Here is a 25,668-nt window from a genome sequence, read left to right as displayed (position 1 = left end):
GTAATAAGTATGATAGCTTTGTAGAATTCTGTCTTTATCCAAATGCTTGGAGAAGAAATTGAATAGATATGAAAGATAATTCTTTATGACTTTCATTAGTGTTACTTCTAAACAAATAACAATATTCACCAATATAGTATTTACAGTAAATAAGATAGCTATTAGACCCTATTATGAATTATTAAATAAATATAAACAGAAAATTAAGCATTTTCCAAACAACTTTATCATAAGCAGGGATGAAAGCTGCTTGTGTCTAAAAGCACCCTCCTTCTTCCATTTAGGTTTTGGTAGATATTAATTTGTTAAAGCGATGTAAAGCATAATTCATTCCACAACTTGTCTTTGCATGCATTTTTATATGTTCGGAGACAAATAATGTATTCTAATATAGGAGTCGGCAAACAATAGCTCTATGGTCTGTTTCGTACCTGTGAACTTAGAATGGTCTTTTAAAAAGAAAAGAATATGCAGCAGAAATTATATGTGGCCCTCAAAGCCTAAACTATTTGCTATCTGGTTCTTTACAGAAAAAGTTTATCAACTCTGAAATATAAATACATAAAACATAAGCTTGGGAAGTTCCAGTTCCAGGTGAGATGGTATAATCACATGATACCCCATCTCTCCCACAAATACAGCTATTATAAAACCAGACAGAATACATGAAGCAGCTATTTGAAGACTTTGAAAAGTAAATAGTGGCAGGCGAATAAGGAAAGACCAGAATTTGAAGTACCACCAAACTGGCAGTGAGTTTGCCGTTTTTCCCATGTTGTCACGTCCTGTTCTTAGCATAGCCTGAAACCAGGAAGTAGACATCAGTGCAGGCAGCGGGGAGCTCCAGGAGAAGCCCTCTACTTTAGGCTTGAGAAGTAGAGACCGTAGCTTCTAGCAGTGGCAGTGAGTGCAGAGGAGAATGCAGATATCTAAAACTTCGAGTAGGGGGAGCCTTCCTTTCTGATTGAGGAATCTGTGGTCATAAGAAGGTGGCGCATGCTGCTTTTGCTTTTTTTCCTCTGTTGGACCCTACTACAGAAACAGTTGCACAAAGTAAGTGGCAAAATGAGGTAAATAAAACCCCAGCTTTTGGGCAGAGTGCCAAAACGGAAAGCCTCCAGGAACCAGAAAGTACTGGGGAGATCAAGGAGAGAGGGGAACTTGGGAAAGGAACCTATAAAATAGTATAGGTCTTGGGAGACATGAATGGTAGTATATCTGTAATACTTAGAATGGAGCTTGACTAAGAGTTAAACCCAATAAACAGTTGCTTAATCAATGATTACTTTCCTAATATTGTATAGGAGACACACAGATTATCTTTCTTTTCTTGGTTTAGACTGTTAGGAGTCATGGAGATTAAGAGTATTGGCTCATTTTTAGAAACCATATGCTAGGCCACTCTTTACTTCATCTTAGAACATTGCACTTGGGATTTTGGAGGTCAGATGTTCTAACAAATGCTTATCCAAAGTAGTAGTCCTATCTGTAGTTTTTATTTAGAGATGATCAGTCATCTAGAGGTTATCAGTACATTTACAGTGACAGAAGCTAGCCACTTTAGGAAGATCATATGATTGTTTAATAATCATGTATATATACTTTGCTATTTTTGTTTAGTTCTGTCCTTTCTAAAAAAATTAAGTTGAATCCTTTTTCCACATTGTAGCTCTTAGTCCCCCAAAATATTCGAATAGACTTACTTCTGTACTGGCAATTCTCAGTGTGCCCCAGATATCTCTTTTAACTGACACACTTTCCTCAAGAGCCTTTGTTCTCTCTTCCCCTTTCTTTTAACCAAAGAATCCATGAAGATGTAGGCTAATTTTTTTTTGTGTGCCTGTGTGCATTTTTCTGGAACAAGGTTTGATAACCTGAAAAACATTTAAGAATCACTGCCTTAGACACGTTCATGACTACAATTTGCCCTGCATACATCTGAATCTCAAAGGGACAAAAATGGTTAAGAACCCCTGTTTTTTAGTTTTCTCATTATGGTAGAAAGTGATTGAAGACAAAAGTTAGGAATTGCATGGAAAGAGGAAAATGTGACAGTTCAAACAAAGAAATAGACATAGAGTTCACCTGTATCCAGTGACCCACCACCCTGATATCTTTGGTAAGTCTTCCATGTAGTCGTCTTAAGGTATTATTTCTGACATAATAAAGGATGTTAAGCAGAAGGTAGGATTTATTAAAGCAGTCTTTTCTTGAAAATATCTCTGCTACAGAATGAGGAATAACTATTTCTGCAGTGGATAATCCCTTTAGCTAAACATAGTATTGTGACTAGTATATATTCAAATACACACATGTATGCACACACAAATATGGTGTTTAACATAATTCGATATCCCCTTCAAGGTCGACCGATCCCTGGTTTTGTTTTGTTTTTTTTCCCCCTGCTGTACCAAGTCTTATGCTTTGCTGTTGAGAACCTAACAGGTAACATTGTCTCCTCAAAATGGTCATCCTTGCCTTCATAAGACCACAAAACGTTCTTGCATGGGAAAACACTATTGGAAATGCAGAGTAACTGAGATGTAGGTAGAGAAACTTGCAAATGCTGCTTTCATGAATTATCTTTAGATCAGTATCTGCCCCCCAAAATTCTCATGCATCTATACATTTTGTTTTTGTGCATAGCTAGCTTGTCATCCACAGCCAATTAAGTAGTCAATTATGCCCATAAAAATATATAACAAAATTATAAAATATATAATTTTGCACAATATCTGAAAGAAAAAGTAAAATGAAATATTATGGCTATAAACATTTTAAACTTTAGTGGAAGACATAGTACTCATAGTAAAGATTAGAGGTAATATAATTTTGATAATATAATTTTTAAAATTATGTATTTTAAAACTTAATAAAATCATTAAAGTCAGTCTAATAAAGTTGCAGGGGAAGTAATTATTTTCCATTTCTAAAGCTGTGTTGTTATTTTAGCTTACTGTAGGAATGGCAGTATAAGTTCTCACAAAGTATAAAATAGTTATAACAATCTGCTAAGTTTAGTGTATATAGTATAATAGTATAGATTAATGTATTAAAAAGATATGTTGGACATCTTTTTCTTGTATCTCTTACTATCCCAAAGTTAAGGTAGGTATAGGTCTTTAACAGAAGGTAAAGGAATTTATTAGATGTGTAGTGGTTACTATCATCGATAATAAGGACACTTTGAGGTAAACTGAAGAATTAAGAAGGAAATGAAAGGAGACAGGAACACATGTTGATATCTTGGCTTTTTGTTTTGTTATGTTTTGTTTTTAACATAATAAATATAAGATGCCTTGTTTGCAGTGTACTGCTTACTTCAATGCAAATTAAAGTCTGTAAGGTCTGAGGACTTAGTGAGGTGAACTAAGCATTGCTTGATTTATTCCTTCCCAGAACTCTCACTTATAGATTGACATAAAGTGAAAATTCCTTCAATCATGGCCAAACCTTCTCATTTAGGGTTTGGTTTTGCATTACACGCAAGAGTGTGTTGAATAAATGATGATGAGAATAATTTTTTTCAGGAGGAATTCTCTTTATGCTAACATGGCACATTTCTCACAATGGTCTCAGAGTCATTGGAAAGTAGGAATCTTGTTTAAACTTGAACTCTCACTGTGTGAATTTTGCCCATTGTGCTGTTTTAAGTTTTATATGGATTTTAAGAAATTGATTCATTTGGCAAAGTGCAAAATTCTCTAAATGTTGGAATGTAATATCTGGTTTTAACTGGTATGTTTAAGAATAACAACATGTTTGAATTTGAATTATAAACGCAAGGACTTTCCAAAGCTGTGAGCTTGGTTTAGGAGTTTTATGAATAAGTCTCATTCATATATATATATTTTCTTACTGTAGTTTTTGCTAAATAGCAAGATAATTGTTATTCCATATTTAGTGTGTTAGTATAACATCCTAAAAATGTCTCTGTGTTAGATATGTGTTGTCTGAATGTGTGTAGTCAAGTAGTTTTATTTTAGATCTAGAAAGCATTAATTTCTAAACATTTTCTTACTTTCCTTTAAAAGTAAATCAACAAATAACTTCAAGAGAAAATATCACTGCTTCCTTCAGGGTAGGGATGAAGTGTGGTGTGGTATATTCTGACCCAGGATATGCTTTGGGGAAATTACTTGGAAATCGAGTGGAACAACTTCAAAATATTTTGCTGTAATATGTTCTGTAAGGCAATTAACTCTTGCCATTTAAAGACATGTAAATGTAGCATTCTAAAAGAAGAGTTATAGAAAGTTTTTCTTTCACAGTAGAGTCTCTTAATAGGTAATTTATTTTAATTAAATATGTGAGAACACTGCCTAGAGTAAATACTGATACAGTTACCAAAATTTTTACTGTCTTCTCACTTTCACATCATTAATGTTATATACCCTTTCTTTTCAGCTAGATATGTCAAGTGACCAGATAGCTGCCAATTTGCAAGCAGTTATCAATGAAGTTTGTAGGCACAGACCGCTGAATTTGGGTAAGTGGTTTGCTGGGTAGACTTCCTGATAGCCCTGTGATACTTTTAAAATATTAAGAAAACAATCAAGTCAACATGCAACTACAATAGCAACAGTATTTCCAGGGATTAAATAAATAAAAGTGAATTCTCTGAAGGGTTCCTAATTATCTTATTTACAAGTGTAGTCGTTTAGAGAGACCTCTTTAACGTTAAGGAAATATTTTACTTCCTGAAACCTTTGTAAATTCCCACATTATTTTTACCATTAAATAAAATAAAGTTTGAAAGAAAATTGTAACCATGGTGCCTAAACTTACAATGGCATTAAATAGAAACTATATTTATGAAATAATATTGTGAAGCCAGACCATTCACTTTGTCACTGGCACTACCTTTCTTAATCTTATTTTTTTCCCCACACGGGGAGGTGTTACTAACTTAAATCGAAATTGTTAATTTTGTCTGCCAAGTCCTTAGTAAATATACCTTTATTTGATACAAACCTACAGGTTGTTCTTAATACCACAGGATCGTGAAGACTTGCAGTTATCGTTTTCTAATGATTAAAACAATGTTCAAATAATTAACAAGTTATTTCACTGAAATACCTGAATATTCTGGGGACTGTTTGAAAGCTCTGTTTATAGATAGTGATTGAAGAAAACACTTATTTGGTGTTGAAGAAAACACTTCTTACATAAAATTTTTAATACATTGCTCTACTAATGAGGCTAGTTATTAGATATATATTTCAACACAAAAGAGTGAAGCTTTATCTTCATATTTACTTTATTCATAGGACTCATATCAATGAAGAATGTTGTATCCAACAATAACAAACTGGCATATTGCAAGTGACATTCTGTAGAAGTGAAAAAGAAGAGGCTGCAATAGAAGAAACTAGATTTCTTCTGCATTACACATTCTTTACACAAATAGTCCATTTTCAGCAGTAGAATTAAATGCAGATCAAATGCTTTTAAAAGTTTTTGTGCCTAGGTGGCAATTACAGTCGTCACACACTTAAAGAGAAAAAGAACAATAATAATACAGAACACAGTATTTTTAACACTTAAAGCACATTTAACACTTTCAGCCGTCTACTGGGTTCTCAGATCCGATTGGCAACTGAAATTTCACATCCACCTGGGCTTGCATGGCTAAGGTACTGTTTCACAGAGCTTTATAACCATTTTAGCAGCTTCATCCAAATCATCACAAGCAAGAATTTCAAGTCCACTGTCTGTTATCAGTGCCTTAGCATCATCAACTTGTGTACCTTATAACCATACCACAATAGGTATTTTAATTTCCAGATCCTTTACTGCCATGACTATACCCTGTGCAATAACGTCACACCACATGATTTCTCCAAAAAAATGTTTACCAGAATAGCCAGTACCTTTTTATCTAAAGTGATAATCTTAAATGCTTCTGTTACTGATGGGTTGTAGTGCCACCACTAACATCAAGAAATTTGGCTGGAGTCTCCCCATGAAGTTTTATTATATCCATTGCGGCTATAGCCAAACCAGCGTCATTTACTAGACAGCTTATATACTCCATCTAGGCCAATGTAGTTGACATCTGCCTTAGCTACATCTTTGTCCCTTTCATATTCTTAGGTCTAGTCCTGTGGGTCAAGGATTTTCTTCTGGCGATAAGCTGAATTAGAATCAGAATTGATCTTTGCATCCATACATAGCACAGTTCAATCTGAATCTTCTACCATTGGATTTATTTCTACCAGGGTTGCATCATATTTCAGGAAAAGATTTTAAAGCTTGACCATGTTTTCTGCCACAGAATCCACAACATTAGGTGGAAAGTTGATTCTTGTCTTTGTTTCCAGGACCCTTTGTGGTACGAGCTTTTCTTCGAAGTTCGACTAGTGAAGGTTTGTTATTAAAGGTCGAGCCTTTGTTGCCTAAAGAAGTGGAAACCAAAGAAAGCAACCAAGAAGCTGCCTAAAAGTGTTGTGTTGTGAAATTATTTTTAGTGGATTAAGAAGCAACAGAGAAAATCATAAAACTGTATAATTTCTATGTTTGGTATCTTGTTATTTCTTGATCATCATGCTCAAAAGTGAATTTTCACACTGGAAAAATCTTACAACACTTTCAAAAATAAGAAAATAAAATTTTATCTGAGTCTACATTTTATATCCTGTTAAATCTTCTTCCTTATAGTTCAGATTCAACATGCTGGTAATTACAGCAGCAATTTCTAGCTTAATAACTTTCCATGGAGAGCCATACCATCTGAGGGAAAAGTAACATCTTCAGTCCTCATAAGACAGAGAATGGCAGAGTCATGAACTACATCACAAATATGACTATTTTCTAAAGAAAAATTATGGAAAATGTTCATTCTAAAAGATTCTGGATGTAACTTGTGATAACGAATATAGAATATGAGTGGGCAGGAAATCTTTGTTTTTCTCTTAGGAATCAATCTATAATGTTTGTATTTCTTAGTTTTATAGCGCTTTGCAATATACAAGGCACTGTGTGGTGTTTTCATATACTTAACCTCATTTGATTCTGAATTCTCTGCTAATAGCACGTAATAGGTTTGGTTAGTGTTTATTGAATGAACATGCCATGAGGTGGATAGAACAGCTTCATTTATGGATGAAGAATCAGGCTAAGAAGTTGTGTCTTTCATCAAGTGCCAGCTTACAAATTAGTATTGGTCCTTTAGTGTTTACTGGTATGTGACAAAATAATAATAATAAAATAATAATAATAATAATAATAATTTTGGCATTCAACTGCCAACTGTCCTTTCTTGGGAATGATTTCCTTATTCTGCGACTGTCTCCCATTTCTTTAGAGGATGTTTAAATGCCTTTTTTTATATGAAATAATAGTGCCGATAAATTTGTTGGTGAGTTTTAATAACACTCACTTTGTAAAGAATATTTTGACAGCTCCATATAGGCCTTCCACATTGTTTTTGAAATTTTAGTAATCTGGGAAGTCCAAATGACTGAACAACCACTATACCCCACTATGCTTTTTTCCCATAGGAAAATTAAAATTTAAAGGCTATTTACCAAAAACAACTGTAACATTAACTACAAAACTGTAACAGCAGTTAACTTCCATTACGGGCCTACTACTATCTTATGCTTTATATGCATCCTCTCTTTTCATCCTCACAGCAGTTTGGTGAGGAGGATGTTGTTCCCATCTTTCAGAAAAGGAAATTGAAACCAGTATGAGGTCCCATAAATGGCAAAGTGAGATTCAAAGCTGGATTTGTTTTTGAAGTCTGTTCTCTTAACTGTTAGACTATTTTACCTCCTTTTTAGATATTCTGAGGTAAACTGTTAAACTGAACACTTTAAAATTTTAAAATATTGAATAATTAAACTTCATTTTCTTAATATCTAATTATGAGGTTGTGGCATAGCCAATATGAAGAAAGTGGAAATAAAGGGTTGAAAGAAGTGGGATGAGAAAAGAGTAGAGCAGGATAGAGAGAAAAAGATACCTATTCGTTTCCCGTAATTACTATCTTTTTTTTTTATAATAATAATTTTTTTTATTTTTCAGTTATAGTTGGCATACAATACTATATTAGTTTCAGGTGTACAACATAGTTATTAGACATCTACATAACTCACAAAGTGATCACCCCAATAAATGTAGTGCCCTCTAACACCATACATAGTTATTACAATTTATTGGCTATATTCCTTATGCTATACTTCTATCTCCATGACTCTCGATAACTACCAATTTGTATATCTTAATCCCCTCTCCCGTTTTCACTGACCCCCTGAACCCCTCTCCTATCGGATAACCCTCAGAAGGCACTCTGTATCTGAGTTTGTTTGTTTGTTTGTTTGTTCATTTTGTTCTTTAGATTCTACATAAACATGCAATCATATGGCATTTTTCTCCCTCTATATGACTTACTCCACTCAACACGCTATCCTTTAGGTCCATTATGCAATATCTTTTCCCATCCCCTTTTAGTCTGTGAGTGACTTTTAATCTGAAATGAGTCTCTTGTAGGCAGCATATGTAAGGGTCTTGTTTTCTTAACCATTCAGCCACTCGCTCTGTTGATTCGAGCACTTAATTTTTCACTTGAAGTACTTATTAATAGATAAGTAATTGCCATTCTTTATTCATATTTTTGCAACATATTTTTTCTTCTTGAAGTCTCTCTCACATTTCCTGTAATGCTGGCTTGGTGATGATGAACTCCTTTAGCTTTGTCTTGTCTGGGAAGCTGTTTATCTGTCCTTCAACTCTAAATGATAGCTTTGCTGGATAAAGTAATCTTGGTTATAGATCCTGGGTTTTCATCACTTTGAATATTTTGTGCCAAGCCTTTCTGTCCTGCAAAGTTTCTTTTGAGAAATCAGCTGCCACTCTTAGGAGAGCTCCCTTGTAGGTAACTAATTGCTTTCTCTTGCTGCTTTTAAGATTCTCTCTTTGTATTTAACCTTTAGAATTTTAATAATGATGTGTCTTGGTGTGGGCCTCCATGGGTTCATCTTTTTGGGGACTTTCTGAGCTTCCTGGGGTTATATGTCTATTTCCTTCACCAGGTTAGGGAAGTTTGCCATCATTATCTTCAAATAGGTTTTCATCTTATTACTTTTCTTTCTCCTCCTGGTACCCCTATGATGTGAATCTTGTTACATTTGATGTTATCCAATAGGCTTTGTATCTTCATTATTTTGGATCTTTTTCTCTTGTTGCCGTTCTGATTGGGTGTCCTCTGCTACGCCGTCCTCTATATCGGTGATTTGATCCTCTGCTTCCTCCTCTCTGTTGATTCTCTCTAATATACTCTTCATCTCAGATATTTTATTCTTCATTTCTGACTGGTTCCCTTTTGTAATTTCCATTTCCATTTTTATATTTTTTATGTTTTTGTTAAAGTTCTTACTGAGTTCATCTACTCCTCTCTTAAGTTCGTTGAGCATCTTTATAACCAGTGTTTTAAACTCTTCATCTGGTATATTGCTTGTTTCCATTTTGGTGAATTCTTTTTCTGAAGCTTTGTTCTGTTCTTTCAAGTAGGACATGTTTTTTTGTCTCCCCATTTTGGCTGCCTCCCTCTATCTGTTTCTATGTGTTAGGTAGGGCTCCTAAGTCTCCCAATCTTAGTAGAGTGACTTTATGTAGTAGGTGTGCTATGGGGCCCCTTGGCACAGACCTGAGAGGGGCCCAGCTGCAGGACAAGTTCAGCTGCAGCCAGTGCACCTCCAGGGCTGCCTGGTAAGAGACACCAAGCAATCCACATGTGGTTGCCACCTATGCTGGTCTTTTAAGTGGCTCAAGGGATCAAGTCCAAAACCAAGGCCGGCTGCCACTAGTGCAGGGTTTGGGGCTGCTCAGCAAGAGGTACAGGGCATGTCGAGGCCAAATGTTGCCGCTTTTGTTTGTAATCCTTTGAGAGATTTTCTGAAAGTTCACAGATGGAGCCAGGACAGCCCATTTGTATGGAATAAAATCACTGGAAGCAGCTTCGATGGGCCCACAAGTTGGGAGAGGTGGAGTCTTAGGGAATCCCCTGGGTGGAGCGACCTGTGTTATATAGATTAATGGTGCCTGTGTCTGCAGACTGGGAGTGGGGAGGGCTCAACAGAGGAACAATGGCTTCTGCTTGCACCTCTGTCCAGGAGCCAGCCACCCCTCCAGCCCTTTCCCTGAAGCCCAACAGCTCAGTGCCTCCCATATGTTCCTGGTTCCCCTTGAGCAGTCTGTCAGCGAGTAAGGCCAGGCGTGGGCCCTTTAAGAGGAAAGTCTACGCTTCCCGCAGCACCCTGACTCACACAGCTACACTGCTGGTTTTCACAGCCAAAGGTTGTAGGGACTTCTCTTTCCAGCACTGGAACCCTGAGCTGGGGAGCCAGCTGGACTGGACTCTATGTTCCTCAGGTGGGGAGGGGGCTCCACAGCCAAGATAACCCTGCTGATTCTCGACCATCACTCTCTGTTGTGGGACCGGCCTTTTGGCGTCTCTGCCCTGCCTACCGTTTTGAGGTGACTTGTTATTTGAGGTGACCTAGTTGTAGGGCTTCTGTTCAGTCAGATCTCTGATGACTCCTTCGTACTGGTTGCTCTGTAGTTCTGTTATAATTTTAGTGTGGTTGCTAGAGGAGGCATGAACAGCCTTTGTCTTCTATGCCATCTTGAATCTCTCCCAATTACCATCTTTTGGAAGCTTACTAATTAATCGTATTTGAAGATCCTAACTCATACAGTAGAAGCTCTATTGTATTTGTAGCTTTTCTTTTCATTAATAGAGTAGGCATACTCATTATTGATAATTTTAGGAACACTAATATTTTATAAATCGCTGTTAATTCTACTCATAGATAACCAGCATTAATATTTTGATGCTTTCCAATGTCTTTTTTCAGTTGACAGGGAGAAAGAACATGTATACATGTGATCTTATAAAGCATTTCCCCATGGTAATTAAAATTTCATATAAAAAGCATCATTTTAATGGTTGAACAATATTCCATCCTGTTGATGCTCAAATTAATGGAATCATTTCCCAATTTGGGAACATTTAATTTGCTTAAGCCCCTCCCCCTCCATTATTTACAACACCTTAGAGAAAATCTTTGGATATAATTTATTTTCCTCTCTATTTCTAGAAGTGACATTCTGGGTTGAAAGGTATGATATGGCTAAAGGTGCCTTTTTGATCAGAACAAACCAGAACAAAGAAATATGATTGGAAAACTTGCTCTGGGCAAGAACATTCCAGGGTCTTATTAACTGGCCTATGAATAACTTATTTCCTGCCCTTAGAGCATTCCTTGCCTCCATTCGAGCATTCTTCCTATTGACTAACTAGAACTGAGTGTTTATAATGATACGCTTTGAGTGTTTATAATGATATGCTTCTGGAAAAGTAGTAGAATTGTATAGATTAGTCTTACTGTAAATCTCTTTTGTATTACTATTTTCTTCCTCTTAGCAATAAATTAAATCTTACATTTAAAAGAATAAAAACTTACAAATTTTTTAGTAAATGCTAGTGATTCTCAGACTAGTATGCATCCATATCACCTGGAGGGCTTGCAAGCACAAATTGCTGGATTCCAGTCAGCAGTCTGAGGTGGACCTTGAAAATTTACATTTCTAACAAGTTCCCAGGTGATGGTGATGCTGGTCCAGGGACCACACTTTGAGAACCACTGGTATCTGCTAATGGCTCTTTTAAACATGGACGGATAAAAACATCTCTGGCTTTGGTACCAGTGTCACTTTATTTAAAAGTTTAACAGGTAATTCTGATACATTAGGGTTGAGAATCATTAGTATATTCAATTACCCAACTTATAATATACGTAAAATTTGCAATAAAAGTCAAGATTTTAAATGACTGAGATGACAGAAAGATAAAACTATATTTAAGAGCCAGGACTAGTTTCTAGCTTTCTGGTTTATCCCTATGTGTAAATAATGTAGAGTCCGGGTTCTAACTATGGAGAAACAATTCAAAATCTGGGATCTTCTGTAAAACAAGGACTTAAGATGATCACCAGTGTACTTTCTAACATAAATTTTATGATACACCTTTTGCAGATGGCATTTCACACTGTTAGAAGTGATGTAAGATAACTTTATTAACATTACTAATATAAACACATATAAACATACATTTAATGGTGTTAGCATTATCTTGTTAAAGACCAAATGCTTGGGGTAGGACAGGGGAACCTATTCAGTAGTGGGTTTTTTCATATAGTAAGTAGTTAATCACAGTGTCCAGTAGGTGGCAATAATAACCTTTCGTACAATTTTAAAATAGTCAACATTGATAAATAATTATTTTCTTCACTTGTCTATATAAATAAAATAGTAAAAATACTTTATAGACCACTTGGAGCTTTGTTTTGAAGTGAATATTTTTTTGTTTTTCTATTTTGGGCATGTTACAGAAGTTGCTTTAGGTGTCACTAAAATAATGCATACTGCAAATTTTTTATGTTTTAACTTTTATAGAATTTTTCAAATATACAGAAAATTTAAAAAATAAAATAACACCAATTTACTCACCACCCAGCTTCAGCAATTATCAACATCATGCTGTTGTTCTAGTTGCTTCTATCCTAGTCCTCATCTCTGCTAGAGTAATTAAAAGCAAATCCTGTATATCATATCACTTAACCTATAGAGCTTTAAGAATAATCAGACTATTATTATAAAAGAAGATTGTAGGTCCAGTTTTCAGAACTTTGATTTTTTTTTGTATTCTATTCTGACCATTGAGAGCATTTAGTTTTTTTTGGATTAATTTTTTCATATAATTATGAACAAAACATAAAATATTTGTAGTGCTCTAAGAACTTACAGAACATAGGAACATAATCAGCCACATAAAATTGTATAAAATAACAGTACTTTTAAAAATAAGAAGGAAATTGGTATTATCACTTAAATTTAAAAAAATAGAAATTTAACTAATAATAGATTGAGATAACATTCAATTTTTATTTGAAGGTATCCAAAGGAATTAAAGTTTTACTGTATTGTTTTATTTTAAAAAAATAGAAGCCTATTAAATAAATTTGACAAGTAGAGAAAGGAAGAACACAATGAAGAATTTAAAGAGAATAATGACCTATAATTCCTTAACAATCACTTAATATTTTATTATACTTCCTTTTTTCCTCTCTCTATGTGGAGGTATCTTTTTTTTTTTTTTAACCAAAATAACATGGTTGTGATCATGTTGATTATAGAGTAGGAAGGAAGACATTTTGTCTCTGAAGTTTCCCATATCTCCTGCTATTTAGTCACTTTCAATTGAAAAAAGCCAACCAAAATCAATTTCCAGGTGTTTGCTAAATGAAAGGTCTTATACTTTCTGTATCTCATTATGTCCTACATAAGACTTTATATTATTGTTTTCTAAGTTGGTAATTGCTTTAATGGAATTAATTTATACACGTTTTTAAATAGTGTTTCCCAAACCTAGTGTTTGGGGAACTTAGTGTTTCCCAAAAGGAAATACATATATCATTAGCGGCACAGGAAATGAATTTTGATGATAAACCACATTTAAATTAATAGTTAATAGGTCTTTAGTGTGTTATAGGAAAATGTAAGTAGCACGTAAAGACCATGATTTCATGGGTATTATTGCCTAGGATGACATTAAAGTGGGTGATTCTTTGTAAATTCCATTTTAAAATATTAACTATATCAATATGTAAATTTTATAAACTGCTTTCCAAAGTGGCTATACCATTTTACATTCCCTCCAGTAATGCATGAGGGTTCCAGTTTCTCTTCATCTTTGTCAACACTTAGAATTGTCTGTCCTTTTTATTATAGCCATTCTAGTGACTTTGTAGTAGTCATACATGCTTTAAATGAGAAAGTTAGTTCTTTTGCTGAGAAAGTATTTGGGGATAAATGATAGTAATTTTTAAATATGTATCATTTAGAAGTCAGAATATATTTATACTATAAGCTAGGACCAATGCGGACTTTATAGAGAAGCAAATTTTGGCTCAAAGTTAATCAAAACAAGCGCCGTGGACTATTGCAAAGTAGTAATGACCTTTTTATTGTATGCATTTAGATGCTGTATCAGTTAGTTCTTCAATTACAGTCAACCGAAATTGGCTGACTGACTTAACAAGAGAAGGGCTGTATTATAAGTATATGGGCTGATTCACAGAATCTAAGGAAAAGCCAAATAACTGGTACTTTAAAAGGGTAGGAAGCAGCTCAGCTCAAGGGTTCTAAGTAGCAGGAATCAATGGAAGTATCCCCAGAGAGCTACTGTCAAGGTGAATCAGCTCCGTTTACTGACCTTGTGTCACTGCACTCAAGATTCTAAGAGGAGAGAGTCTGCTTGGCCTCGTTTAGTTTACATGCCCACTCCTTCATCAGGAGAAGGCAGAATTGATAATCTCCCCAAAGTACATGTAGCAGGGTAGAAGAAATTTCCCAAGGTAATGAAGTGCCTTTACCAAAAGAAGGGGCTACTGGGTGCTGGGTAGGCAAAACCAATAGATGCTCACTATACCAGCTCACTACCGCTGATGAATATTTAGGGAGAAATAGTAGCAATGATAGGAGGCTTGACAAGTCTCTAAGGCCTATTCATTCCTTGAATATTTATTCGATGTTTCCTGTGATTTCTATGAAATCAATAACTATATTTCTTTAAACTCAAAATATTTACTTCGTTAGTCTAAAAAGTATTTTTACATAGTAAATATTCTTCAAATGCAAAAAAAAATGTTGCTTGTTTAGTTTTGGAGGGGAGAAGTATCAATTTCATTTTATTAAACACATAAACAGATTCCCATGGTAAACAGATTGATTAGACAGAGCAAAACTTCTGTGATTCCCCTAACTAGCCTCCATTGTGGCTCCATGCAGATCTTTTATACTCGTACAAATTATGTTCCTACCTGCATATGGACGTTTTTCATCTTTAAAAATAGTATTATATGTTGTTTGCAATTTATTTTTTTTACTCAGTATCTGGAGCATTATTCCATGACTACTGCATTTTAAAGAATGCTTTATAGTACTCCATAATATGAACATACCCTGATGTACGTTACCAGATGTCCCCTATTGACGGTCATGTAGGTTTCTTCTAATATATTATTTTGATGAATGTAATTGTTATGTCTCTTATAAGTATGAGCAAGTACCTTAAGGTAGATTGCTAAAATCATACTGTGATTAAGAGTACAGACCTTGGAGTCATACTATAAGGATTCAAGTTCCAGCGCTACTCTATACTGTACATTATTGGTGTTGCCCAATAGTTTTAAAGAAAATTTTCATTGACTTACAACATAAATTCAGAAGTGTAAACAGCTTGATGAATTTTTCAAAGTTAATATGTACATAGCACGTAAACCAAGAAATAGATAACACCAGCACCCCAGGAAGTCCCTTTGTTTGCCTCTTGAAAAATACTCCCATTCAGGGTAACCATATCATGATTTTTAAGGCCATATATTTATTTTGCCTTTTTAAAAAATCAATGTAAATGGAATAATTACCATATGTATTTTTTAGGGGAAGTCTGAGTTCATTCACTCAACATTTTGTTGAAGAAATTCATTAATATTGTTGTATTTATTTATGTTCATTCCCATTGCTGTATAATATTTCATTGTGTGAATGTATCACAATTTATCCATTCTGTTAATGGACATGTGGGCTTTACAGTTTGGAGTATTACAAATAATCCCAATGTGAACATTCTTACACATTTCTTCTAGTGAAGTTTTAGAGCTATTACAAATAATGTTACTTATTAACATTCTTGTCCACTTTTTTTTTTTTTTTTGGTGAACATGCATATGCATTTCTGTTGGATGTATACCTAAGAGTGGAATTACTGGATTATAAATTAGATATATGTTTGTTTATAGTAGATGATGCTCAACAGTTTTCCAAAGTAGTTATATCAATATACACTTCCAACAGGGTATAAGAGTTCCAAATTCTCCATATTTTTGTCAGTAATTGGTTTATCTTTTTCATTTTAACCATTTTGCTGAATGTGACATTGTTCAGTAATTTTGAAAAATGTAAAAAATTCCATTAGTTGGGGAGACAGAGTTTAGGATATCACTCTCCATTAATTAAAGTTGGCTCTGAGGATGGATGTGTAAGGGCCAGGCTGGGTCATCCAAACCTAGGAGTGATGGAGTGCTGGCATGTCAGTTCCCTAGTTTTCTTCTTGGACTGTTCCAGGTCTGGTTCTTGTGGGCTCTTCCCTGCCCAAGCCAAGGCCTCTCCTTTTCTACTACTTCCTCCCCGTATCTGGGTTTACATACCCTATAGGAAGGGGGAACACCCAAGAAACACAATATAGGGGCTTTTCCCTCAATCTGGGCCAGTGGTCTGGGTAGAGATTGATAGGAGCCATAAGAATCAGAGTTTTCTGAGTAGAAGGCTGATGCCTGCTTCCCTCCCAGTGTCTAGACCGCAGCCTTTCTGGCTCCTCCTGCCCATGCTCCCTTGGACCCTTCTAGCTCCTTGCACCTTTCTTGATGTTTGGATTAAAGCCTCTGGTTTATACCTGTCCAAAAAAAAAAAATCCTTCGGCGATCCAGTTTTATGGGATTTATAAAAAACTTTTTCTTAAAAATTAAAAGAGATGGAAGAGACTCAAACAAGTTATAGTCTTCCTGGGGGAAGGATTAATTTTGTCTGGATTATCCTATGTAAAAGGACACGGTCAGAATCTAGAAATTTGTTTTGAACACTACCCTCTCTTTACATCTAAATCCCAGTAGCCGGTAAAATTAAGTCTATAAGATTTTTAAATTATTGTTTCCAGTACATTATGCAGTTTCAAAAAGTACTAGCCTTGGCCTAGAATGGGGACTGCAGATTCATGGCTCCTAATTCTATCATTCCTATCTCCCAGACAGATTATGACAGATGGTATGAATTGAAGAATCTTTTTGCACTCATTTCTATGTAATCTCAGAATTTCCCCCCATCAATATAGAGTTGTACATGGTCACACTGTTGATATGAGTGATGGAAGATTACAGCAGTTTTCATCCTATACTTCAAGGTACAAGTCTTAAAAATTTCTCAACTATTGCCGTTGTTAGTTGGTTCTATAGTAGACTGACAGAAATGTGACTCATTCTTAGAAAGCTATCATTTAAATCTATTACTTAGTCATACAAACTGGGTAGCTGGCTTTAACTTTAGTCTTTTATAATTTCTGTTTTCCTATTTTAATATTTAATCAAATTTTTCTCATTTGGACTAGGGAAAATTCTGAGAATGTTGCTTCAGCTTCATAGGTCAAAGTGAATTAGTGAAAATGACTTGAAAGAGGAGGAAGGATGATACAGATAAGGGCTAAGCAAGAATCCTGACAGATTCAAGGATTGAGAAGGACCTATAGAGGTCTATGTGATTCTGGAGTATATTCGTTATGGTATGATAGATATTGATAATAGCTTGTAACTTGAAATTCAGATTAAAAATAATTTATGGGAGTGAATTTCAAATAGTATTTTCAAAGTGGAAAGGTAAAAAATAAGTTACTTCTTTTAAAATTTTTGGCCATGCTCATATGATAAAAAAACCTAAGATAAAAGATTATTAAAACCTTAGGGAATAAAGAAGGAAGGAAGGAAGTATGGAAATTAAAGAGTGGTGATATAGATGAAACCCTAGATCTAAGGAAAAGTAAGCCAGGAGATAAGATTTAGCATTAGTAGTTTCTGCTAATGTCAGATTCTCAACTCCAATCCTTACTAAGTGTATTACTTTGAGCATTCACTTGCCTTATAAGCCTCAATCTTTTTGGCTATAACATAATCTTTAAAAAGTTCATCTTTATTACAGTATTATGAAGATCGACCTGGTAATATCAATGAAATAACTTTATAAATTAAGGTGGTGATCAACTTTTGTTATAACTATTAGGACAATATGTGAGCCTCAACATATAAATAGCTTAAACTAGATTTAAAACAATTCTAGCTTTTATTTTCTGCCCATAATGAAATAACTTATTTCAGACTTGCCCTCTACCTGTAAACAACTAGAAAACTGGGCAAAATATTTGAGGCAGCTGTTTCGTGACACTGGAAAACATGTAGTACAAGAGCGTGTTCTCCGAGTGGATGGAGGCGAATGGGGTGAGTCCCACAAAAGCCTCTGCATCTGCTTGAAGTCACTTTCTAGATCACACACAGGAGAGGGGAAATCAAGGAAAGCATGGCAATCTGTATAGAAGACACAGATCAGACTTTGGGAAGGCTGTGGCACCTTCAGTTTGTGGGGCATGGCATCAGAAATGTAGAAGTTATGCAGAGAAGCTCTAGGAATTTTCAGGGGGTTTTCACTGAGTCTTTTGCCATGTGCTAAGGGTGCACAGGCATAGAATGAAATATGACAAGGCCAGACAAAAAGTCATTACTGGAGAACTTCTAAGTTGAACAATTCCTGGAACTTAGACATGGCTGAGAGACATTTGAGTTTCAATCACAAGAATGGCAAGTCCTCATTGAAAATACTGGGTATTCTGTAGATTTCCCAGAGCTGTCTCTTAGAATAAGGCTAAAAGAGCTCTTGAGTAAAGGCTATTCTAGACCACTGCTATCAAAGTTTAAAAACCTCAAAAGGGTCAAGCTGATTGGAAGTAACTGCCTGCCAAATTCAACACTCTTTAAAGGTAGAAAACAAACTCCAAAATCTTAAGAACATGTTATTTATGGTGTCTGGCACCCAATAAAAATTATGACATGTAAATAAGAAAAATGCAAGGAAGAAACTCAATCAATAGAAACCAACTCAGACATTACGGAGATCAATGAAGTCACAGACAAGCATTTTAAAACAACTATTATAAATATGCTCAAGTATATAATGGAAAACATGGGCATAGTGAGGAGAGAAATGTAAGATATTAAAAAGAAGCAAAGGGAACTTTAGAGCTAAGAAATGCAATATTTGAATGAAAAATTCAGAGTTAATTAGTCACAGCAGAAGACAAGAAGCAAGAACTTGAAGATACCGCAATAGAAGCTATCCAAATTGAGGTACAGAAAGAACATAATAGCAATAAAAAAGAACAGAGTCTCAGTGACCTGAGGAATATTCCAAGTGACCGAACATGTACTTAGTTGGAGTTCCTGAAAAAGACAGAGGAGAGGAGCCAGAAGTTTTTTTCCGGACAAAATGAAAACTGTGATTTCTAAGTCTAAGAAACTCAACAAACTCCAAGCAGGATAATCAAAAGGAAAACCTTTCTAAGGTATATATTCAAATTGTTGAGAACCAGTGATAACGTGAAATTCTTAAAAGCTGCCAGAGAGAAAAAGGAAACATTAAATACAAGGGTACCCAGTTAAGAATTACTACTAATTTCTTATCAGAAATCATGCATGCCAAAGGAATGGAATGATAACTTTAACATGTTTTTTAAAAAGTTAATTTAGGAGTCTATGTCAAGTGAAAATATCCTTCAAAAAATGAGAGCAACATAAAGACTTATTTTTACAAAAGCATAGAGAATTTGTTTCCAGCATATCTGAATTACAAGAAATGTTGAAGTTCTTCTACTGAATAAAAAATTATACCAGATACAAACCCAGTTCTGTAGAATGAAGAATGCCAGAAAGGATGAATATGTGAGAAATACAAAAGAGACTTCTCTCATTTTATAATTTCTGTTTTAAAAAATTCTCCTTTAAAAGCAAATGTAATAATATTCTGTTGGGGTTTATAACAGTTTGAGGTAAAATATATGAAAATAATAGCACAAAGGTTAGCAGGGTATATATACATAGCTCACTTCAGCTAGGTGCAGCTCTCTGTGTTCATCTAGTGTTTTTAGTGGATGAAATCACACATAAAACCAAAAAGTTATATTAAAGTTTTTTGCTATGGTCTTAGAAAAATTTCGTATTTTCAAAAACAAGCATTATAGTAGAACTGAGTCAGACAAAAATTTATACTCACGTGACCATGATGAAAATCAAAATACAGAACATTTCTATCACCCCCAAAAGTTTACTTGTGCACTTGGTCCTAATTCCTGCCATTAGCACCAAGCAACAATAGATTTGCATTCTGTCACTAGTTTTGCATGATGTAGAATTTCATATGAATGGTTCATATGGTGTGATGCATGTGCTCTATGTCTGGTCTCCTTTACTTAGAATAATGTCTTTGAAATTCAGCCATGTTGCTGCATGTACCAATAGACTATTTTTTTTAATTTCCAAAATATATTTCATTGTATAGATATAACAAATGTATATCTATTTACCTGTCGATGGTTATTTGTGTTGTTTCTAGTTTGGGGCTCTTTGAATAAAACTTCTATTCATGTACAAGTTTTTTGTTTTTTGTTTTTCCTGTTATTTTTCTTGGATAAAGAATGGAACTTCTAGGTAATATGGTGACAACTTTCATAAGAAATAACCAAGTAGGTCTCCAATGTGGTTGTGCCATTTTACATTCCCACGGCAATGTCTGAAAGCTGAAATTGCTTCATAGCCTCAGACGGTTGGATTTTTAATGTTTAATTTTAGCTATTCTAGTGGGTGTGTTGTGGTATCTCATTGTGATTTTAATTTGCATTTCTCTAGTGACTAATAATGTTGAGCTTCTTTTCATGTGCTAATTAGCCATTCTTATATGTCTTTTGGTAATTAGTACAAAGTGTTTATTCAAATCTTTTGCCCTTTAAAAAAATTGGGTTTGTCTTATTGACTTGTAAGAATATTTTATATAATCTGGTAAAACCCTTTATCAAATATATGTGTGGCAAATATTTTATTCCATTTGTGGACTGACTTTTCATTTTCTTAGTTTTTTCTTAGTGTCTTTCAAAGAGCAGATTTTTATAATTTTTATAAAGTCTGTTTTATATTATTTTTTGTATAGTTAGTGTTTTCTCTGTCCTAAGCTATCTTTTCCCTTCTCAAAGTTGCAAATTTTTTTTTATATTTTCCTCTATTACATTTCTTCTATAAGGTTTATGAATTTTAGTATTTACTTTTAGCTTTATGATTCATTTCAAATAAAAATTTCTGCACAGTGTAGTGATCGAAATATATTTTTTTCATGCAGATATCCAACTGTCCCAGCACATTTGTTGAAAAGACCACCTATTCTCCCATCTTTGGCACTTTGGTCAAAAATTAATTAACGTATATGTGTGGGTCTATTTTTAAACTCTAATTTGTTCCATTGATCTATTTGTTATCTTTATAATAATACCAAACTGTCCTGATAACTGTAATTTATGATGTCTTGAAATCAGATAATGTAAGCCTTTTAACTTTATTCTTTTAAAAAAAAATATGTTCTGGCTCTTTTAGGTCATTTATTACTATATAAATTTTTGAATCAGCTTGTCGATTTCTACAAATAGGGACCTAGGGTTTTGATTGACATTTGGTTGAATCTATATTTTAATTTAGAGAGAACTGGCACATTAACAATATCAAATCTTCTAGGTTGAGGAATTCCTTTCTATTCTTAATTTGCTGAGAGTTTGTTGTAGTTGTCATGAATAGGTGTGATATGGGACATCACTTGTAAAATTCGTAATCTTTTAGCAGGAAATTAAACAGGACATCTCTTGCAGAGTTCTTAATTTTTTAGTAAACCTAGTTAAATTTTCTTTCCTCCTTTCTTTGGGAAAAAGGCCCTCTCCCTCAAATCCCAATAATTGTCCTGAAACTGGTGACTCAGATCCTCTGGCTATTGATAAGGGTCTTCGGCCCATTGTTAGCAGAAATGACATTAGGCCATGCAGGGCCCTTAAAGTATGAGAGGGGAGGGGACTTTAGGCCAAAGGTCTTTTTACTCTTTAAGAAATGTGTTAACCAAGCCTGTTTCCCTTTATTCGCTTAATAGGCAAATCAATAATAGAAATTAATAGATATATGATTTAAATAATAAGTTCGTACCTTCTTTTCCTCATCTAGGGACTGAGGCAGCACTTCGGCAGGAAACCCAAGACATTTTTCCTTAGCAGGAAGCAGATACAGAAGAAGAGACCTCCCGTCCCTCAACATTTATACTAATAATAAGGGGTTCATAGCTCTTAGAAAAGAATTAGGCAGGAGAGTTAGGGGGTTTTGGTTCTGCCTGCAAAGACACTGAGGTCATCCTACCTTAGAAGGAGTTCGCCCTAGTCTGCCCACAATTAAGCAAGCTAGAAGGCATTTTTGGGCTACAGTAACACGTAGAAAGAAAGAAATTGGGTACTAGTTTTAGCCACTCGCACCTATGCAATAAAGACCTCAACAATCTTCAGTTTACCTGAGCCCCATTATACCATCATTATAATATAATGCGTATGCCCAGAAGTTCATTAATATCATTATAACAGACTGAATTCTGGGAACGAACATGCACAGAAAGCAAATGATGAATCACTGAGTCCTGTCAATCTTAGTTGTCAATTAAGGAAGCCCACTCCCTTAAGAAAAGTAACCACTCACAGCAACTAACGCTAAAAACCCTAAAGGCTTTGTTACCAGGCCTTTGAGTCACACTTCTCTTGCTCAGGCTTGCTTTCAGGTCTAGAAGTGTACTTTCCCTTCTCATAAAGCTTTTCTTTTCTGCTGTTTTTCGATGTCTTGCTCAGTTCTTTGTTTGAGACATCAAGAACCTAGACAACACCCTCAAACTCTGGTAACAGGTGTTAAATTTTGTCAAGTACTTTTTCCATATCTATTTAGAGAACCATATGGATTTTCTTTTTTAGTTTGTTAACATGGCGAATTAACATTGATTCTCTTCCTGAGGCAAATCTCACTTGGTCATGATGCATTATCTTTTTTAGGTGTTACCAATTTAGATTTGATAATATTTTATTAGGAACCTTTCCAGCAAGGTTTAGGAGAGACACTGGTCTTTATTTTTCTTTTCTTGTAATGGCTTTTACTTTTGACATCAGGGTAATGCTGGACACAAAATGAGTTGCAAAGTACTCTCACTATTTTCTGAGACTTTCTCTAAGATAAGTATTATATCTTCTTTAGATGTTGGGTAAAATTCACCAGGAAATTCATCTGGAACTATGGTAATTTTGGTGGGAATATTTTAAATCACTAATTCATTTATTCAAATGATATAGTGCTATTCAGGTATTTTTTTAAAAATATTTCCTTCTGTGACAGTTTTTGTTTTGTAAAATTTGGCTATCAAAGAATGACTCTATCTCTTCTAAGTTGTCAAATTTATTACAAAAAATATGTTTAAAATATTTTTTTATCCTTTTAGTGTCTGTAGTATCTATGGTGATGCCCCTCTTTCATTTCTACACTAGTAATTTGTGTTTTCTCTGTTTTTTTTTTTTTTTTTTTTTGATCTAAGCTGAAGTTTATCATTTTATTGATCTTTTTTAAAAGGCAGCTTTGGATTTATTGATTTTTCTCGGTTTATGCATTCTATTTTTAATTGAAAAATTTATCATAGCTTTATTAAGATATAATTCACATACCATATGATTCACATATTTAAAGTGTACACACTTTTTTACTAAATTCAGAGTTGTGCAACCATCACCATAATAAATTTGAGAACATTTTCATAACCCCTAAAAGAAGACTACCTAGTCATTCTTCATTTTCCCAGCGTACCCTCCCCCAGCTCTAGGAAACCACTGAACTACTTTCTATCTTTATAAATTGGCCTATTCTGGATATATGTGGTCTTTCGTGACTAGATTCTTTCACTTAGCATAATGTTTTTAACGTTCATGCAATACTTCATTTATTTTTATTGCTGAGTAATATTCCATTGTATGGCTAAATCACATTTTGTTTATCCATTTATCAGTTGATAGGCATTTGGATTGTTTCCATTATTTGGTTATTATAAACATTTATGTGCAAGTTTTTGGGTAAATACATGTTTTTATTTCTCCTAAGTATATACCTGGCAGTGGAATTGCTGGGCCAAGTGGTAACTCTATGTTTAATCTTTGGAGGATAAACCAAGCTGTTTTCCAAAGTGGCTACATCATATTCTGTTCCCACCACCAGTGTGTGAGAGTTCTAATTTTTCCACATCCTTATCAGCACTTATTATCTGTCTTTTTGACAATAGTCGTCCTAGTAGGTGTGAATTGGTATCTCATTGTGGTTTTGATTTGCATTTCTTTGATGGCTAAAAATGTGCTTATTGGATGTTTGTATTTCTTCTTTGGACACGTGTATTCAAATTCTTTGCCTGTTTTTTAATTGGGTTATTTGTATTTTTATTGACTTGTAAGAGGTTTTTATATATTGTAGGTAAGAGTTCCTTATCAATATATGATTTGCAAAAATTTTCCCCCATTTCATGGGTTGTTTTTTTACTTTATTGATAGTATTTTTTGAAGCACGAAAGGTTTTACTTTTGAGATGTCTGACTTATTTTTTTTTTCCTTTTGTTGTTTGTGTTTTTGGTATCTTATCTAAGAAACCCTTGCTAATTCCAAAGTCATGAAAATTGTGCCTATGTTTTCTTCTAAGATCGTTGATAGTTGTATCTCTTATATTTAAATCTTTTGATCTATTTTTAGTTTAATATTTATATAGTATGAGGTAAGGGTCCAACTTTATTCCTTTGCATATGGATATTTGGTTGGTTCAGCATCATTCATTGAAAAGACTATTCTTTCTCCCTTTGAATTATTATGGCATCATTACTGAAAATTGAGTGACTGTAAGTGCGAACATTTATTTCTGAACTTAATTCTATTCCATTGACTTATATGTATATCCTTTTGCCAGTACCACTCTGTCTTGATTACTGTAACTATGTAGTAAGTTTTGAAATCAGGAAGTGACTCCTACAACTTTGTTCTTTTTTCTTAAGATTTCTTTGGCTATTTTTGGGTTCTTTAAATTTTTATACAAATTATAGGATCAACTTGTCAATTTCTGCAAAGAGCAAGCTGGAGATTTTTTGTTTTGTGGGACTTCTTAAAAATGAGATATAATTGACATATAACATTATATTAGTTTTGGGTATATAACATAATAATTTGATATATGTCTATATTCTGATATGATTTCTACAATAAATTTAGTTAACATCCATCACCACACAGATATAATTTTTTTTTATATGACAACTTTTCAGATCTACTCTCTTATCAACTTTCAAACACACAGTATAGTACTGTTAATTATAGTCACCGTGATTGATGTACATTATAGTCCCAGGACTTATTCATTTTATAATTGGAAGTTTGTACCTTTTGATCACCACCATTCATTTTGCCCATTCTACCCACCATCTCTGGCAACCACTCATCCATTCTTTATTATCCTTTTCTCTGTGGTTGGTAGTAATGTCTCCTCTTTCCTTCCAGATTTTAGTAGTTTGAATCTTCTTTTTTCTTTTCAAGCACAATCTAGTCAACTTTATTGATCTTTTCAAGGAAACATGTTTTCATTTTATTAATTATATCCTCCCTTCTGCTTGCTTTAGATTTAATTTACTCCTCTTTTTCTAGTGTCTTAGGTTAGTGGAAGTTTAGGTTATTGATTTGATATCTTTTTCTTTTATAAGATAGGCATTTAAAACTATAAATTTTTCTTTAAGCATGGTTTTAGTTGTGTCCCATAAGTTTTGATATGTTGTATGTTCATTTGCATTCAAAGAATTTTCCAATTTCCTATGCGATTTCTTCTTTGACCCATTGGTTTTTTAGTAGTGTGTTATTTAATTTCTATACCTTTA

At 34.2% G+C, this 25,668-nt stretch overlaps 1 protein-coding gene and 1 long non-coding RNA gene across 2 annotated transcripts in view; both read left to right on the top strand.

Moving 5' to 3' along the window:
- Window positions 1–6,633, top strand: part of MRPL1 (mitochondrial ribosomal protein L1) — a 57,465-nt gene extending 50,832 nt beyond the window's left edge. The window contains exons 8-9 of the mRNA XM_006907625.3: window positions 4,408–4,489; window positions 6,324–6,633. Coding sequence (XP_006907687.1) covers window positions 4,408–4,489; window positions 6,324–6,442 — 201 coding nt within the window. The 3' untranslated portion in view covers window positions 6,443–6,633. The remainder of the gene's footprint in view (window positions 1–4,407; window positions 4,490–6,323) is intronic.
- Window positions 6,634–9,604: 2,971 nt separating this feature from the next.
- The window catches only part of LOC112476327, a 47,996-nt gene continuing 31,932 nt past the window's right edge, over window positions 9,605–25,668 (top strand). The window contains exon 1 of the long non-coding RNA XR_003045032.1: window positions 9,605–10,482. This is a non-coding gene — a long non-coding RNA (uncharacterized LOC112476327). The remainder of the gene's footprint in view (window positions 10,483–25,668) is intronic.

The sequence above is a fragment of the Pteropus alecto genome, unplaced genomic scaffold, assembly GCF_000325575.1.
Source record: "Pteropus alecto unplaced genomic scaffold, ASM32557v1 scaffold161, whole genome shotgun sequence".
Taxonomy (NCBI): Eukaryota; Metazoa; Chordata; class Mammalia; order Chiroptera; family Pteropodidae; genus Pteropus; species Pteropus alecto.
Note: the sequence above shows the minus strand (reverse complement) of the source record. Positions and strands in the feature narration are given on the sequence as shown.